Source organism: Lonchura striata, chromosome 19 (genome assembly GCF_050655825.1).
Source record: "Lonchura striata isolate lonStrDom1 chromosome 19, ASM5065582v1, whole genome shotgun sequence".
Taxonomy (NCBI): domain Eukaryota; kingdom Metazoa; phylum Chordata; class Aves; order Passeriformes; family Estrildidae; genus Lonchura; species Lonchura striata.
The window spans coordinates 7,419,109-7,433,922 of record NC_140721.1 but is presented as its reverse complement, the minus strand read 5'-3'; the positions used below and the strand labels follow the sequence as shown (position 1 = coordinate 7,433,922).

The window sequence follows — 14,814 nt, the reverse complement described above, 5'->3', positions numbered from 1 at the left end:
GAGACGCCAGGCGGCGCGCGGGGCACGCCGGGCAATGTAGTCCGCGGGCGGCGGTGCCGATTGGCCGCGCGGGCAGAGACGCCAGGCGGCGCGCGGGGCACGCCGGGCAATGTAGTCCGCGGGCGGCGGCGCGGATTGGCCGCGCGGGCGGTGACGCCGGCGGCGCGGGGCGATGGCGGCCGAGTGCGGCCCGGCGGAGCAGTGGCGCGCGGCGCTGCCGCAGCACGCGCTGTTCGCCCGCCTCCGCGAGCGCGCGCCCGCCGCCCCCCGCCCGCCGCGCCTCCGCGACCTCCTGTGCGGGCTGGGCTCCGACCTGCTGCTCTGGGACGGGCCCGCCGCCGCCCTGGTCGCCGTCGGCCTGCGCCGCCTCGGCGGCACCGACCCCGCCGCGCTCGGCCGCTACCAGGTGCGGCCCGCGCCCGGGGACGGCTGAGCGGGGCGCTGAGGGGAGCGGGGGCGGGCGGTGTGAGGGAAGGGGGGGTCTGAAGGTGGAGGTGTGAGGGGCCATGAGGAGAGGACGGGCTGTGAGGGGCTGGCTGTGCGGGAAGAGGGGCGTGAGGGGATAAAGGAGCTGGGGGCGTTTGGGGTGTGAGGGGTCGTGTCGGGACGGGCTGGCTGTGAGGGGCTTGAGGGGATGCGAGGTGTGAGGGGAAGAGCGGTCCTGTAGGGAGGGGCTGGCGGACCGTGAGGGGATGCGAGGTGTGAGGTGTGAGGGGAGGAGGGCCATGGTGGGCACGGGGCTGAGGTGTCTGCTGCCTGAAGGAGCATCATCATCCCTCACCCGCCTTTGGGTGCCTTTCCGCAAGGAACCCACTGCTTTGTGCCTCATTCCGTGCCGTGTAAATCACCATCCAAAACAAAGGTACTTCCGCGAGTGCTTTGAGCGGCTTGTGCTTCCCTGTATCATTTCTGTTTTCAGACCCTTCTGTGCATAAATCCGCCCCTCTTTGACGTGCACCAGACGCTGCTGAGCCCCGCCCAGCACCATGTGGCGCTCATTGGTACCAAGGGGCTCATGGTGCTGGAGCTGCCCAAACGCTGGGGCAAGAATTCTGAGTTTGAAGGTGGGAAATCCACGGTCAACTGCAGGTGGGTGAGACCTCAGGAGTTAAATTACGCCCTTGTCCTGCCACTCTTCCTCCACAGCCTCCCTTTTTTGGGGTTAGGTAGATACAGAAAGCACTGGTGGAAGGTACAGGTTGTACTGGGGTTGTGGGGAAGTTATGAACAGAATTATTTTGGCTTAAATGCTTGCTGCTTGTCAAGTGACCCAAATAAATGACCTTCTAAACTTGCTGCAATTGCTGAGGAGCAAAATTCTCCTCTAGTATTCTCTAGCTTTTCACAGAATGCTTTGAGTTGGAAGAGACCTTAAAGGCCAGCAAGTTCCAAGTGCTGCTATGGATAGGGACACCTTCCATTAGACCAGGTTGCGTGGTCTTGGACATGTCCAGAGATGGGGCAGCTAAAAGCAGATCTTTGGGGGGACATAACAGAGGGCTTCAAGTTAAAGCTGCTTTCCAACTTCCAGAGTAGTACAGATAAAGACTCTGAAACCTTTTCATTGTGTCTCTAGCTCTTCTTGCCCCCACTTGCTTTAAGAAGTAGCTTGTGTGTTTCTGGTCACAGTGCAAGCTTCTGCTCTGCATTCCAGCACCATTCCTATTGCGGAACGGTTCTTCACCAGCTCAACATCCCTGACTCTAAAGCATGCAGCCTGGTACCCCTGTGACACCATGGAGCCCCACATTGTGCTCTTGACATCAGATAACACTATAAGGTAAGCCCCCTTTGTGGTGGATTATTTGAAGTGTGTTTTTTTTGTCATGTCCAGTCTTTAATTTATTGTCACTGAATTTGCATCCTGCTGTTTTTACCAGAGTTAGCATTAAAAAGGTGGGATGGGAGGGATTTCAGGCTGAGAGTGGCTGATGTGCCTGTGTCAGCAGGGAACATGCAGCACTGCCAGCAGAGTGAACATTGCTGCTGTTTCTTTGCCCAGGTTCTACAGTCTGAAGGTGCCTCACACACCCATCAAAGTGATTGTGCTTTCGGACACTGAGGAGGAGACTCTTACAATCAAAACAGGGTTGGTGTGGCTTTTTGTATTTTGAAATGCTTTTGCAGAATAAGCTCAGTATTCTCAGCTGTGTTCTGAATGAGTAAGTGATAAATGTGCCTGAAAATCTCATATGAATTCTGTAGTTGAGAATAGTTCTGTAGTTCATAGCAGAATACCTACACTTTTCCCCCTTCTTTCCCTTCTTTCCCTTCTTTCCCTTCTCTTCCTTCTCTTCCTTCTCTTCCTTCTCTTCCTTCTCTTCCTTCTCTTCCTTCTCTTCCTTCTCTTCCTTCTCTTCCTTCTCTTCCTTCTCTTCCTTCTCTTCCTTCTCTTCCTTCTCTTCCTTCTCTTCCTTCTCTTCCTTCTCTTCCTTCTCTTCCTTCTCTTCCTTCCTCCATCCTTCTAAAACAAAGTGGTGACAAACTGTACAGTCAAGTGTTTGTCAGAGTAGCAGCTTGAAAAACACACATTGACTTTAAGATGGGGTTAAGAAGGGGTTTTTGAGTGAGAAATGTAGAAGGTAGATTATCTTTTTATTTCCCTCTTGGCCCGGTTGGAAACAGAACTCCTGCAGCACGGAGTGGTGTCCCTCACAGGAAGTACCAGAGCCGCTCTTGTGTCCCCTGAAGCTGTGGGGCACTGCAGAGCTGATGTGCCATGCCTGGGGTGTCACTCACACCCTTTTGTTGCTGGCAGGGCACTGCTGGGCGGGCTGGGGTTTGGCAGGGGTTTGGCAGCACCTCCCTCAGGACCTCGCTGTGCTCTCAGTCCTTGCTGACCCCAGCTGGTTGTGCCCTGTCCCAGGAGAGCCTACACAGCGTCCCTGGGCGAGACGGCCGTGGCCTTCGACTTCGGGCCGCAGGTGCCGGTGCCGAAGCACGTCCTGGGCCAGCGCGGCAGCGAGGAGGTGCTGGGCTACCCCCTGTACATCCTCTATGAGAATGGAGAGACCTTCCTCACCTACATCAGCCTGCTCCAGAGGTAGGCTCTGACCCTCGGGGCTCACGGGGTGCTTGGATATGCAGTGCTGGGGTGAGAGAGTCACCTCTCAGCTTGGCTGGGACTCTGTGAGGGATGCTGGGCTGATTTACCTTATATTGCAGCCTGTTCTCTGTGGCTGTGCTGACAGACTGGAATCCAAAACCAGTGTGTCATCCTTTCTCATCCAGACATTATGGGTGCAGCTTCCACTGCTCAGAATGCATTGTGCATTATTTACCACCAGCAATCTGATACGAAGACAGAGGGCTGTAAAAAGATCAGTGGGTCTAAGGCTGTTCAGTCTTTTGTGGCTTTCAGTTCACAGCACAGACATCCTTAGCTCTGGATGAGGCTCATTGAGCCTGGGGCATCCTAGGAAAAGGAATATTTGAGGAGCATAGGGGGCTCACAGGCATGTTCTGCAGTGGAAAGTCAGGATGATTAATCAAGAATATAAACATGATACAAGAAGGAATTACTTTAGAAAACTGAGAAGATGGTGCAAGACTTACAAGTTAGATCTTGTGTAGCTGAATGTTAAAGAGTGTGGGTTAGAAGCAGCTCTGTGTGCCTCATTACTGAAGAGATTTTTCTGCAGGCAGTGAGATGGCCTTAGTCCATCTGAAGTTCTGCCCAAAGAAATGCCACAGTACAAAATGCTGCTTGTGAAGTGCAAGAAACCAGCTGAGTAATCATTAACTTGAGCTTTCTATGAGTACTTTGTGTTCTTGTATGAAAATGTTTCCTCTTGAATTTTTGCAGTGTAGCTTTGGTTGTTTTCAGAGCATAAAATGTAATAAATGAGCTCAGATTTCTCCTCTGAGATCTCCACCAAGGAGCTGCAGGTCATACTTGCAATCTGCAGAAGTCTGTTGGGATTTAGAGCTCCAAGCCATTGCTTGCCAGCTGTGGGAATCCCCTTGCAGAGCTGGTGCTGAGAACAAACCCATCTTCCCTGCAGCACCGGCAGCCTGGGGAAGCTGCTGGGGCCCCTGCCCATGCACCCGGCTGCCGAGGACAACTACGGCTACGACGCCTGCGCCGTGCTGTGCCTGCCCTGCATCCCAAACATCCTGGTCATTGCCACCGAGTCGGGAATGCTCTACCACTGCGTGGTGCTGGATGGAGAGGAGGACGATGAGCAGGTACTTGTCTTGCTTTGGGTTGTTTTTCTGTAGGTATTTTTGTTTCTTTAATCCATGTTCCCGGCTGCAAGGTGGCAAGATGCCTGGAAGTGCGTGCCAAGTGCCAAAGCTGCATTCCTTTGGAATGAAGTAGTGAGTCTTTCTCCTGTTTCAGCCAGTCTCTGTGGCTCCCTGACACTTTAACTCCCAGTCCTATGTACCCTGACAGTAGATCAGTTTTTGATCAAATTTACTAGGATCTAATTTAAGGAGGATTTTCTAAGAAACTCTGGGTCTGAATTAATTTCTTTTAAGTAAACTTGAACTACATTTCTTGACAATTAAAACACGTAACTCTTTCTTGATGCTGTTTATGTTGGCATTCCTATTTAAATGATGTCTTGACAGAAAAATTCAATGCTCTTTACAGTCAGAAAAGTCCTGGGACCCAAGATCTGATCTTATTCCTTCCCTGTACGTGTTTGAATGTGTTGAGCTGGAACTTGCACTGAAACTGGCGACAGGAGATGAGGAAGATCCTTTGGAGTCTGACTTCTCTTGCCCAATCAAGCTGCACCAAGGTAGGGTTGTTGTTCAGCTTGTGGCTGTTTATTCCATGCATTTAGGATTCAGTTATTTGCGTGTTCTCATTGGTGTCAGACAAACAGGGGGGTCAGAGTAAGGATTTGCCTGATGCCCTCAATAAAGGAGCAAGCCTGGGATGGGCTCCAGTGTTGGCTCAAGGGCAGATTACACATGGTCAGTACTAAATCCTGTCACCTGAGGGTTATAAAGTAGAAATTTCTGCATCTGTGCTGACCTGTGAGTGTGAGGAAGTGCTGTGGAGAGTGTGATCCTGAGGGAAGGATATGCTTATTCCATGGAACTGGGGGCAGGACAAAGTGTTTGGGTCTTTGGGAGCAAGCAGTTTGTTGGAATGCTGGTCTGCTAGTTTGAATAACCTGCCATTGAAAATCTATCTGACTGATGCAGATGTGGTGTGATAGGAAGGGTTCAAAACAACTCATCAGTATTTTAGACTCTGACACATGTATCTCTGTTTCTGGTGCTTGCACTAAGATGTTAAAGCTGACTGGACACTAAGTTGATACACAGGATCAGCAGTGCAGGTTGGAAGGCTGAGTTTTCTCAGTTCAGTGCCATCTCTTATATTTTCTGCTTCAATTTCAGATCCCAAATGTCCCTCTAGATACCATTGCACACACGAAGCTGGTGTCCACAGTGTGGGCCTGACATGGATCAATAAACTGCACAAATTCCTTGGTTCAGGTGAGTGACAGAAGTGGGGAACAGATCAACATCTCCCAGTAACAGGCTGGTGGATGCAGGTACTACTGAATCCCTCACCCTGCAAAGGGGATCTGATGCATCCTGACATGTCTCCTTGTAGATGAAGAAGATAAAGACAGTTTACAAGAGCTGGGAGCAGAACAGAAGTGCTTTGTTGAACATATTCTTTGTACAAAACCACTGCCATGCAGGTAAAAAAAACAAACTCTTAAGTGCTTTCAAGTTGGGGACTTGGTATGGAAAATATTTGTGTTTTATCATCTTTTGCTGCATTCTTGCCATTAAAGTAAGCTCAAAAGATTTCAAACAATACAACTGGATTCTTACTGCACTGTTAGGGTTGTAGCTTAAATTCTTGTGTTTCTGTTTGAAAATCACTTGTCAGACCAGCAGAAATTTTCACCACCATTTACCTGACCTGGGAGCATTTCCAAAAGAGTGAACATGCACAACTTCAGGAACAAAGAATTTTCCTGACTGGGTAATTTTTGTGTTCTTCCCTTCAGGCAGCCTGCTCCAATTAGAGGATTTTGGATCGTGTCTGATGTCCTGGGGCCCACAATGATTTGCATCACCAACACCTATGAGTGCATTACAAGGCCTCTCTTGTATGTGGTTCTCAGTTGAAGTCCATGACTGCATGGAAAGGACCTGTCCTAAGTTAACTATATGATACCTTTATCCCCAGTCATCTGCCCTATTTATGTTAAATAATAATTTCTACACCTTTAAGATTTGTTCCAAAAGTGAAAGGGGGAAAGAGAAGCACAGAGTTTGTTTTCAAGAACTGCACTCACTCCTCCACATTCCTGCTCCTAGACTGTGTTGTCAGCAGACAGACAGCAAAACAGAGCTCTCCTTTACTTTTCTCGTTAGTTTTAACTAGCTGAGGCAAAGAAGTTCCCTGGACTGTGGCTTTTCCTTTTCTCTAGACCTGCTCTAAACTAAACACCAAAAAAACAACAGCAGCTGGCACCTGTGGCCCAGAGGGCTGGGCCTAGGCTGTAACATTTCCAGCACCAGAAAAACTAATAAGAGACTAAGTGAGCCAGACTGCAATCCAAGAAAATTTTCCAAATTTGTCTCTTACACTAGCAAAAAAATTTATTATTTAATATTATTTAATTTTACTTATTTAATAAACAAGTTTTTCCACTTTTTCTCCAAAAAAAAATCTTTCCTGAACCAATTAAAAAAAAAAAGCCGATTAAATCTGCTTCCTAAAAGAACCCTTTTAAAAGTTCTTTCCCAAATTTACCCTAAACCAAAACTAATACAGGACCAAAAAATGAGATTCCTATTTTTCAATTACTCTTTGATTCTTTCACCCCAGGCTTCTGCACCTCTTAGGACACACAGTGAAGTTTTGCTTTCTGAACACTCCCTGGCTGAGCACTGAAGTGTTACTGTAGCAGTTACCTTCTGCTGATGAGGTGTTTGTAGGGGATATAATTAATCAGGTCACTATAGTGAGTATTAGGACAAAGAAAACGTTCTTGATGGCATTGTTGTTGTTTTTCAGGAGTGTGGCTATTCTTAATGGGCTGCTGAAGTTATGTGTGCCTGAAAGGGGAAAAAAAGAAGCAGGATTTTTGTTTGTGCTTCCAGTTACTTTCTTTGGAGGTGGTGGCAAAGATACAGAGTGGTGTAAATGTGCATTTGCACAATGAAATGAACACCTTGAGGGGGTGACACTATTTTCAGCTTGTTTTTTGCACCACACTGTTTAAGGTAGGACAGGTACCATCAGCGGAGCCAGTGTTAACATCAGGTTCTCCTACAGACCTTTTATTTATTTCACTGTTTCCACACAGGTGGGCAGTGACCGGGCAGAATGCTTTGTGGAGCTCATGCTGCTGTTGCAGTGCCTGCCTGCCTTGTTCTGGAACTTTCTTCTCCTTAAGCCAAAGGATATTTATGGTTCTTGCTAGTTTGAGCCATGACCAAACAGGTGTGGGGGATGTGAGTCTGGAGTTACCACATAACTGAAACAGCTCTCAGAAGCCCCTGCAGTAACACAGGAGCTCCACAGGGGAGGAGTTCCTCGCTTCCAGAGAGGAGGCTCGGGGCTGGTTTCGGTGTGTGTCCTGAGTGTGTTCTCCCCTGTGCTGCTGTGTGGCAGGAGCACTGTCCATCCTGCCTCCCCTCCCCTGCTGTGCACCAGCGAGGACCAGGACCTGGCCGTGTCCCCGCTGCGCATCGTGGCCGAGTCGGAGCATTCCTTCGAGAAGCACATCCAGGGCATCCTGCAGCGCAGCTCTGCCAACCCCCTGCACCTCAAGTGAGCAAAATGAGTTTTCCTGGGGCACCTGGAGGGGGAACACTTGGGAACAGTGGGTGTTGCCCAGCTCCTATTGAACAGCACGTGGCCTTGGGCATGGCAGTGCTGGGGCACAGCTCTGCACTGTGTCCCTGTGGGGATGGCATCCAGTGATGCTGCAGGCTGGGAGGGGATCACCTGGCTCCAGTCTCCTGCTCAAAGCATCAAAGCTTTAGCTCATGAGGTTCTCACTGCTTGGCCCATTGGGTTTGGAGTATCTTAAGCTACCTTGGGATTTCCTCATGTGAAAAAAAAAAGATTTTTAGCAAAGGGATTTCATTGTAATCCCTGATTTCATAACAGACCTCCCCCTGATCTTTGCCATAAACACTGGAAGTGGTTCAGCCTTTCCAAGGAACATATTAGTAAGATGGCAAAATTCTCAATCTTAAGATCTGCAGATAAAGATGCTGCTCCTCCCCCTGAAGAATGCCTTCAGCTCCTCAGCAGAGCCACCCAGGTGTTCAGAGAGGAATATATACTGAAACAGGACCTGGCAAAAGAGGAAATTCAGCAAAGGTAATGCAGAACTCTCATAAAAATTTGCTGGCCAATGTCTCTGTGACAGAGCAGCACTAAATACTGAGCACTCACCCTGCTCTGTGGATCTAATCCTGGTGAATGAGTGAATTTACTAAATGTGAAACTAATAGTGAATAACAGAACTTAAAACTGAGTTATCAGGAAAAGCAAGGGGCAGTTTAATAGCTGATCTCTGTAGTGGCTTATAGAGGAATAAAAAATGGTAAACAGACACAGATAACTTTTTATTGTGGTGTTGTCTGCCTGCCTGGGCCTGTGGGTGGCAGGAAATCTGACCTCAGCACTAATCCTGACAAAGGAAAATTGTCTTAAGTCTCTGCTGCTTCAAATAATAGTCAGTTATTTACAGTGTACCATTAGAACAAAATGGGAGTTTCTCACCACTGCCCCTTTTTCCGTGTCTTTAGTTCTTCCCACTCCCAGCATTTTCTCCGTGGTGTAAATCCTGATTCACTTCATTGCAAGTGGTTTGATTTTTTTTTTTTTTTTTTTTTTTTTTGGTATGTGTTTACTTCAGAGTGAAGCTGCTGTGGGGACAGAAAAAGAAACAACTGGAGGATCTGAATTACTGTCGAGAGGAGAGGTGAGTAGAAGCCATCTCCTTTATCAAATCAAACCTCAGGAATGATGCACCTGTGGTGGTGGTTTGGACACGGCCCTGTGTGAACAGGTGACAAGTGCAGGCACTCCCAGCCACAGTGAAGCCTGCAGGTTTGCTCCCTCCCCCAGCTGGCTTCTTCAGCTCCCTTCTCCTGCTCCCACACCCTGGCTTGTCCTGTGTGAGGGTCTGAAGTAAGGAACTGTTTCTCCCTCACCTTAAGGAAAAGTTTGCGGGAAATGGCCGAGCGCTTGGCTGACAAGTATGAGGAAGCCAAAGAGAAGCAAGAAGACATCATGAACAGGTGAGTGCACACGGGGCTGTATTTCACCTCACACCACCTGATGTTAAACAGAGTTTGCAGGCGTGGTAGAACAGAGTGGGCAGGAGCTGCTGCACTGGTTAGTTACAGGACTGGGCTTCTGAAATTCTGTGTTCTGGGGCTTGGTGTGATCTGTGTGCAGGCCCAGCCTGAGCCAGCCCATGCTCAGAAATGCCACCTGAGAGCAGCTGGAAGGGGAAGGTGAAGCCCCTGAGACTTGGCGAGCATGGCCAAAGCACCAGGCTGCAGGTGTTTGAGCAGAGCTGGGTAGCAGGGAAGCTAACTCAGAGACATTTCTTGCTTTCAAAGGATGAAGAAAGTCCTTCGGAGTTTCCACTCTCAGCTTCCTGTTCTCTCTGACACTGAAAAAGATATGAAGAAGGAGCTGCAGACAATCCATGACCAGCTGCAGCACCTGAGCAATGCTATCAGACAGGTGAGAGGAGGAATGTCGGGGCTGGGAGGTTACTGACAGCTCCTCCCTCAGTGCTGACAGAGGAGTCCTGCCAACAAGTGATGCTGAACTTGTGATAGGTAGCAGCAATGTACTAAAGGGAATTTGGGCCCTTGGACGTAGTACAGCACTGTAAGCCCTCAGAGAGCTCCCTCTTCCTCAGCCTGGCAGGGACATTTCTTCTCTTTGTGCAAAGTGCAAAAACAGACAGGTTTGAACCCAAAGAGAGCCAATTAATTGCAGTACAACACAGCAGTCTGTGATTAACAAGCTTCCACTGTGGCAGGCAGGACCAGCACTGACTGGGGCCTTCTCTTTTCTCTCAACCCCCAGGTGAAAATGAAAAAGGAATACCAACAGAAACAGATGGAGAAGGGGCGAAGCCCCCGCAAACCCAGCATCAGCCTCAGTGCCTACCAGAGCAAGTGCATCCAGGCTGTCCTGAGAGAGGAGTGAGTGCAGGCTGGGCTCCTCCCGAGGGCCCTGAGCCCCGGCCCTCACTCAGTTCAGCTGTCTCGGGGGTCATTTAGGCCCTGCTGGGGGAGGGGGGCTGAACCGGGGACATGCAGCTCCCGAGAGCAGCACTCTGAGCAGACGGATGGAAGTGCTTTTTGCCCCAGGATCCCAGGGCAGTCTGCAGTCCTGCCTGGGATGAGAGGCACTGCTCCCATTCACTGCTTCTACCATCCAAAGAGTTTCCCTTCCTGCTTAGTTCTGTGCAGCCTTTTGACTTGGGTTACTTTTTCTTGAAGGGGAGAACACATCCGGGAGATGGTGAAACAGATCAACGACATCAGGAGCCACGTGAACTTCTGACGTGCCCCTGGAGAGGACCCTGCACCCAGAGGCTGGCTGAGCTTCACCTGTCCCTGCTGTTCCCCCTTGTATATTTACCATTTGTATGTTGAACAATACACCTTTTGCATATTATTTTGTAAAGAATTGTGAAATAAAGTACTTTTGATATGACTCCTCACATGCTGTGGTTTTTGTTTTTGTCATGGGAAGGGGATGTGCTGCAGGTGTTTTATAGTCAGGGTATTAGAGGGTAAGATTGCTGCTCCCTGGGGTTTTCCTGGGATAATCTCCCACCCTTGCTCCCTCAGGGGTTCCCTGGAGGGGGAGGCTGTGGCAGGAGGCAGAGGAGACAGAGCAGAGCCGTGCACACACACACTTCAGCAGCTTTTTTTAATTTGGAACACTTTCTCCATAAAGGACACACCTTCAGTACAGTTAACAAATGGTTACACTGGAATCCTGGAGACAGCAGAATTCTACACCCACGATTGCACAGGACACCAATGGCTTGGCTCACTGGAATGCAGTATTGACTTCCAAACACTGTTTCCTTCTGCAAAAGATGGCTCTGGAGTCCTTCTTGCCATGACAAGGCCAATCCAGTCTCTGCTGTAGACAGGCTCTATGGACAGTAAGTAATTGTTGTCGCTCCCCCTGCCCTGGGGAAAGGCGCCGTGTGAAGCTCGGGGGCAGGAGCTACTGCACTGCTGGAACGGGGCGGCGCTGCTGGGGCGGGACCGGCTGCCGGACATGCTGCGAGAACTTGGTACAGGGTAGGACTACACGGGCACAGAACGCAGACAGAACAGCTGGGCCCTGCTACAGCCTCCACCAACAGCTCAGCCCCTGCCACAGCTGAGCAGAGACACTGCCCGAGTCAGGAGAACCCACCCCGGCCCAGCCACGCTCCACAACACCCAGGACTGGGAGGAAGAGCATCTGTTTTCTCATGTTCATGAGCAGCAACACCAGAATCCATCATCCAGTGAGTATCTACACCAAGAGCTTTTCCTACATTTACAGTCTTTTAAATTTGCTCTGCAAATTTGGCACACACTGCTTGTTTTACTTTTAAAGGCCCCTTTGAGTTCAGCAGCAGCTCAGTTGCTGCTGCTGAAGCTTTGCTGTCCTTCCCCCTGGAGGGACAGCAGTTTGCAGGGAGCACATCTCCCACCACTTCTGTGAACAGCCAGGGTTCCAATTTCAAACTGAATTGTTTAAGTCTGGCATGACAGCAGCTGGTGAAAAAGGGTGACTCGTGTTCCAACACTAAAATGGTCACAGCTGGTACTGGGACAGGAGCACAGGTGTTGGGGTGCGTGATGGAACAGGGGGTGAAAAGGAAAAACCATGCAAGAACTGCCTGCCCTCCTCTCCACACCAAGGAAGTTCCTTCAGGGACTTGTGCAGTGCCTGGTTCACAAACAAGGAAAAGCACAAAGAGCACTCCCCCCAGGCCTGCGGATCTGCCTTTGGGAACGCTCCACAGGCCCTGGGGCTACCAAGGAGCCCAAACCACTTGCCCCAACTCGCCTCCTTCCTGCCAGGCTGCAGCATGACCTCGTCCTGACACCACCACACCTGGGGAAAGCTGTGCCCACGAGCCATAAAAACACACCAAGGAAAAGCCACCCAGCCCTGCACCACCTGGAAGGCTCTGAGCCAGCACAGCCAGGGCTGCTGAGAGCAGGCAGGGATGCTGGAAGGCCAGGAACAGCCCCTTCCCTGCCCTCTAGCACTGGGACCATCCAGAAACACAACCAAAAAATATTTTACTGTGAAAGACTTCAAGGTGCAGCTCCTGAAGCACTCAGCTTGCTGAAGAGGGTGCAGGGTGTGGTGCAGTTTTGCCATACAAGAGGCTTCCTTACACCTCCTGCACAGATGAAGCAGTCCCCAGTTACAGGAACTAACCCTGTAACCTGTTACACATTCTTTTTTGGCAAGGGAGGGTGGGAACAGAGAAAAAAGCTTTCCTTTCTGTTCTGTAGCTCCTATTAAAGGCCTGTAAGTTTTGTCTCCAAAGTCTACCCAGCCACTGGAAAACTGAATGAAAATATCTGGTCCTGGATAAATGCATTAGGATGTGGCTGCTGTCAGCCACAGTTCAGCAAATAGTAAGGAAGAATAAAAAATCCCTAATCTGGCAATAGCCAAGTAAGACTCCAGCCACACTTCAACATCACCTTTATGTGACAGCAAGTGTCATCTCTAGACAGGAGAGCTCTGCCATCTGTTAGTCATTACTAAGGTGGGGAAAATTACTTTTGGGTGTCAGGATTATGAAGGGAATTAATTGCTAGGGTGAATAAAATGCTTTAATTCTTGTAATGAGTGGCAAGGAATTGAGCTTGTATGATGCTTTTTTGGTTGTTTTTAAGGCATTCCTCTTCAAAACCACTGGTTCTGACTTCATGTCAGTAGCAGGATATACACTGCTAAAAATAGGATCTAAGCACTTAAAATATATAATCATGTGCATTGCAGTTTGGAGCATTTTCTGTCACTTTTGAAGGTGATGAAGAAAAGCAGATCTCTGGCCAAGTATGCGAAGAAAAAACATCAAGGAATGGAGGAAAAATGAAGTTTTGGACAGCTGGATCTGCTCCTTCAGCCTCCTTTTAACAGAGTTGTAAAGTTCAGGAATTGGGTTTGTACCACCAGGATCATCAACACCTGCAGCAGCTCAGGAATCCCTCCAGCTGCGTGCAGGAACCCCAGCAGTGCAGGAGGGGGAGGAGGAGTGCTCGTGTTACCTCTGGCCATTTATAGAACAAGAAACCCAAACTGGCAACTGAGTGATCACAAGAATTTCTTGCCTCTGCTGCCACATTACTCAGTGCAATTTAACTGTGGGAGCAGAACGGGACAGCACAGGAGCCACCTGTGAGCAGTGCAGGACAGCAAAGAGCTGCACTGCCCCCTCCAAGCTGCAGCAGCACAGTCCTGCAGCTCCTGCACATCTGTGCCCTGACCAGGAGTGCCTGGCAGTGGTTCCTGTGTGCTGGCACGAGGCTGGGCTGGCAGAGGGGTCAGGAACAGCTTCACCCTGCACTGCCCTCAGCACCTTCCCCAGAGAGCTCCTGCCTTCACACCCTGGGCCACCCCCAGGGCAGAGCACACCTGCACCACCTCGGGCCAATCCTCAGACATTAACAAGATTTTACCAGCTTTCTTCTGTTTGGGTTTTTTGGTTTTTTCTTTTCCACAGAGAAAGGATTCCAGGCACTGCTCAGCTTTAGGAGATGAGAAACAACCGGTTGTAGCTCCATATTCTAAATTACATTTGTGAAAAGAGATTACAAACCAGTGCATTTCTTGTGCTTTTCTTTCTGTATCTGAATTCAACAGAAAAATGGCAAGGAGTTAAATTCTCAGTACAGTGTTCTTTTTCTTTTGGATTAGCATTTATCTGTTCAGAAGATACACAGCTCACTCATATCCACATTTCAGCAGCATTCAGATTCTTCACAGAGCCAATGGTTTTTAAAAAAAAGTACTGAGTTATGAAATAAGATCAATATCCAGTGTCCTGCTAATAAAGTCATATTTTAATATAAAATATTCATACAGCATACTCTACACCTCATTCTCTCTGCTAGCTGAATACTGTTACTGACTATTCAAACAGAAAAACTTCAACCACTTTGCTCTTCAACGTTTTGGAGGGACAATAGTTTCCAGCAGCTACTTTGATCACAGTAGTGGGGGAAAGAACAGAGGGAAAGACAGGGGTATATGTTCCAAAACTCTATATTAGGTTACGAAGTCGGCTGAAAGAGGGAAGTTTTTCAGAATGTAAGGACTGATCCCACTCAGTGGAACACGAAACACTGCACTCATTAGTGTTTCCATTAGAAAGTTCTCCTTCCTACACTACAAGTCACCCTTGTGCTCTCTTCCTGCCCAGTACGAAACCTTTTTCCCCTCTAGAAACAAAACTTAAGTCATCGCTCCCCTCTGTTGTCTTCTGCTCTCTCGGTTAGAGTTAAATAATAATTAATGTTGCTATAAAGATGAGTTAAAAACCCCAGCCGCAGCCTCGGAGCCCATCAGGGTGTCATGTTTCAGGGAGCTGATTAATGTCCGTCAGTTTTGTGTCGTTCAGGATTGCACGGATCCTCTCCAGGGAATCTGCCTGCCGGATCCTCTCCAGCTGCACCTGCAGGGAACCAACACAGGCACTGCAGTCAGCCAGGGCCAGGAGCCCAGAGCCAGGCCCAAAGGGGAACAGCCCAGAGCCAGGCACAAAAGGAGCCCCCAAAGGATCCAACATCACCAGGTGCTGAAGAAATGCAAGG

At 49.2% G+C, this 14,814-nt stretch overlaps 2 protein-coding genes across 4 annotated transcripts in view; one reads left to right on the top strand and one right to left on the bottom strand.

The window, feature by feature from the left end:
* Positions 1-166: 166 nt before the first annotated feature.
* NUP88 (nucleoporin 88) lies at positions 167-10,691 on the top strand. Of its 2 annotated transcripts, none has more exons than XM_021550826.2 (17): positions 167-406; positions 920-1,089; positions 1,655-1,780; positions 2,003-2,089; positions 2,867-3,043; positions 4,005-4,188; positions 4,598-4,748; positions 5,359-5,457; positions 5,579-5,669; positions 5,985-6,086; positions 7,601-7,759; positions 8,192-8,317; positions 8,859-8,924; positions 9,163-9,243; positions 9,571-9,697; positions 10,049-10,167; positions 10,468-10,691. In XM_021550826.2, the coding sequence occupies exons 1-17, from the start codon at positions 173-175 to the stop codon at positions 10,529-10,531; spliced, it is 2,163 nt and encodes a 720-aa protein (XP_021406501.1). In that variant the 5' UTR covers positions 167-172; the 3' UTR covers positions 10,532-10,691. The 2 variants fall into 2 exon arrangements, with proteins under 2 accessions (XP_021406501.1, XP_085413211.1); XM_085557085.1 differs by having other exon boundaries at positions 1,630-1,780.
* Positions 10,692-10,889: 198 nt separating this feature from the next.
* The window catches only part of RABEP1 (rabaptin, RAB GTPase binding effector protein 1), a 47,188-nt gene continuing 43,263 nt past the window's right edge, over positions 10,890-14,814 (bottom strand). For both annotated transcript variants that reach the window (XM_021551010.4, XM_021551009.4), the window contains exon 18: positions 10,890-14,675. In XM_021551010.4, the coding sequence (XP_021406685.1) occupies positions 14,574-14,675 (102 nt within the window). In that variant the 3' untranslated portion in view covers positions 10,890-14,573. The remainder of the gene's footprint in view (positions 14,676-14,814) is intronic.

What these genes read in the sequence shown, in the direction of transcription:
- NUP88 (XM_021550826.2), top strand. Translation starts at nt 173, where the DNA reads ATGGCGGCCGAGTGCGGCCCGGCGGAGCAGTGGCGCGCGGCGCTGCCG. An exon ending in ACATCAGATAACACTATAAG is followed by an intron (nt 1,781 to 2,002) that starts GTAAGCCCCCTT and finishes TTCTTTGCCCAG; the next exon opens with GTTCTACAGTCTGAAGGTGC. An exon ending in TGAGCAATGCTATCAGACAG is followed by an intron (nt 9,698 to 10,048) that starts GTGAGAGGAGGA and finishes CTCAACCCCCAG; the next exon opens with GTGAAAATGAAAAAGGAATA.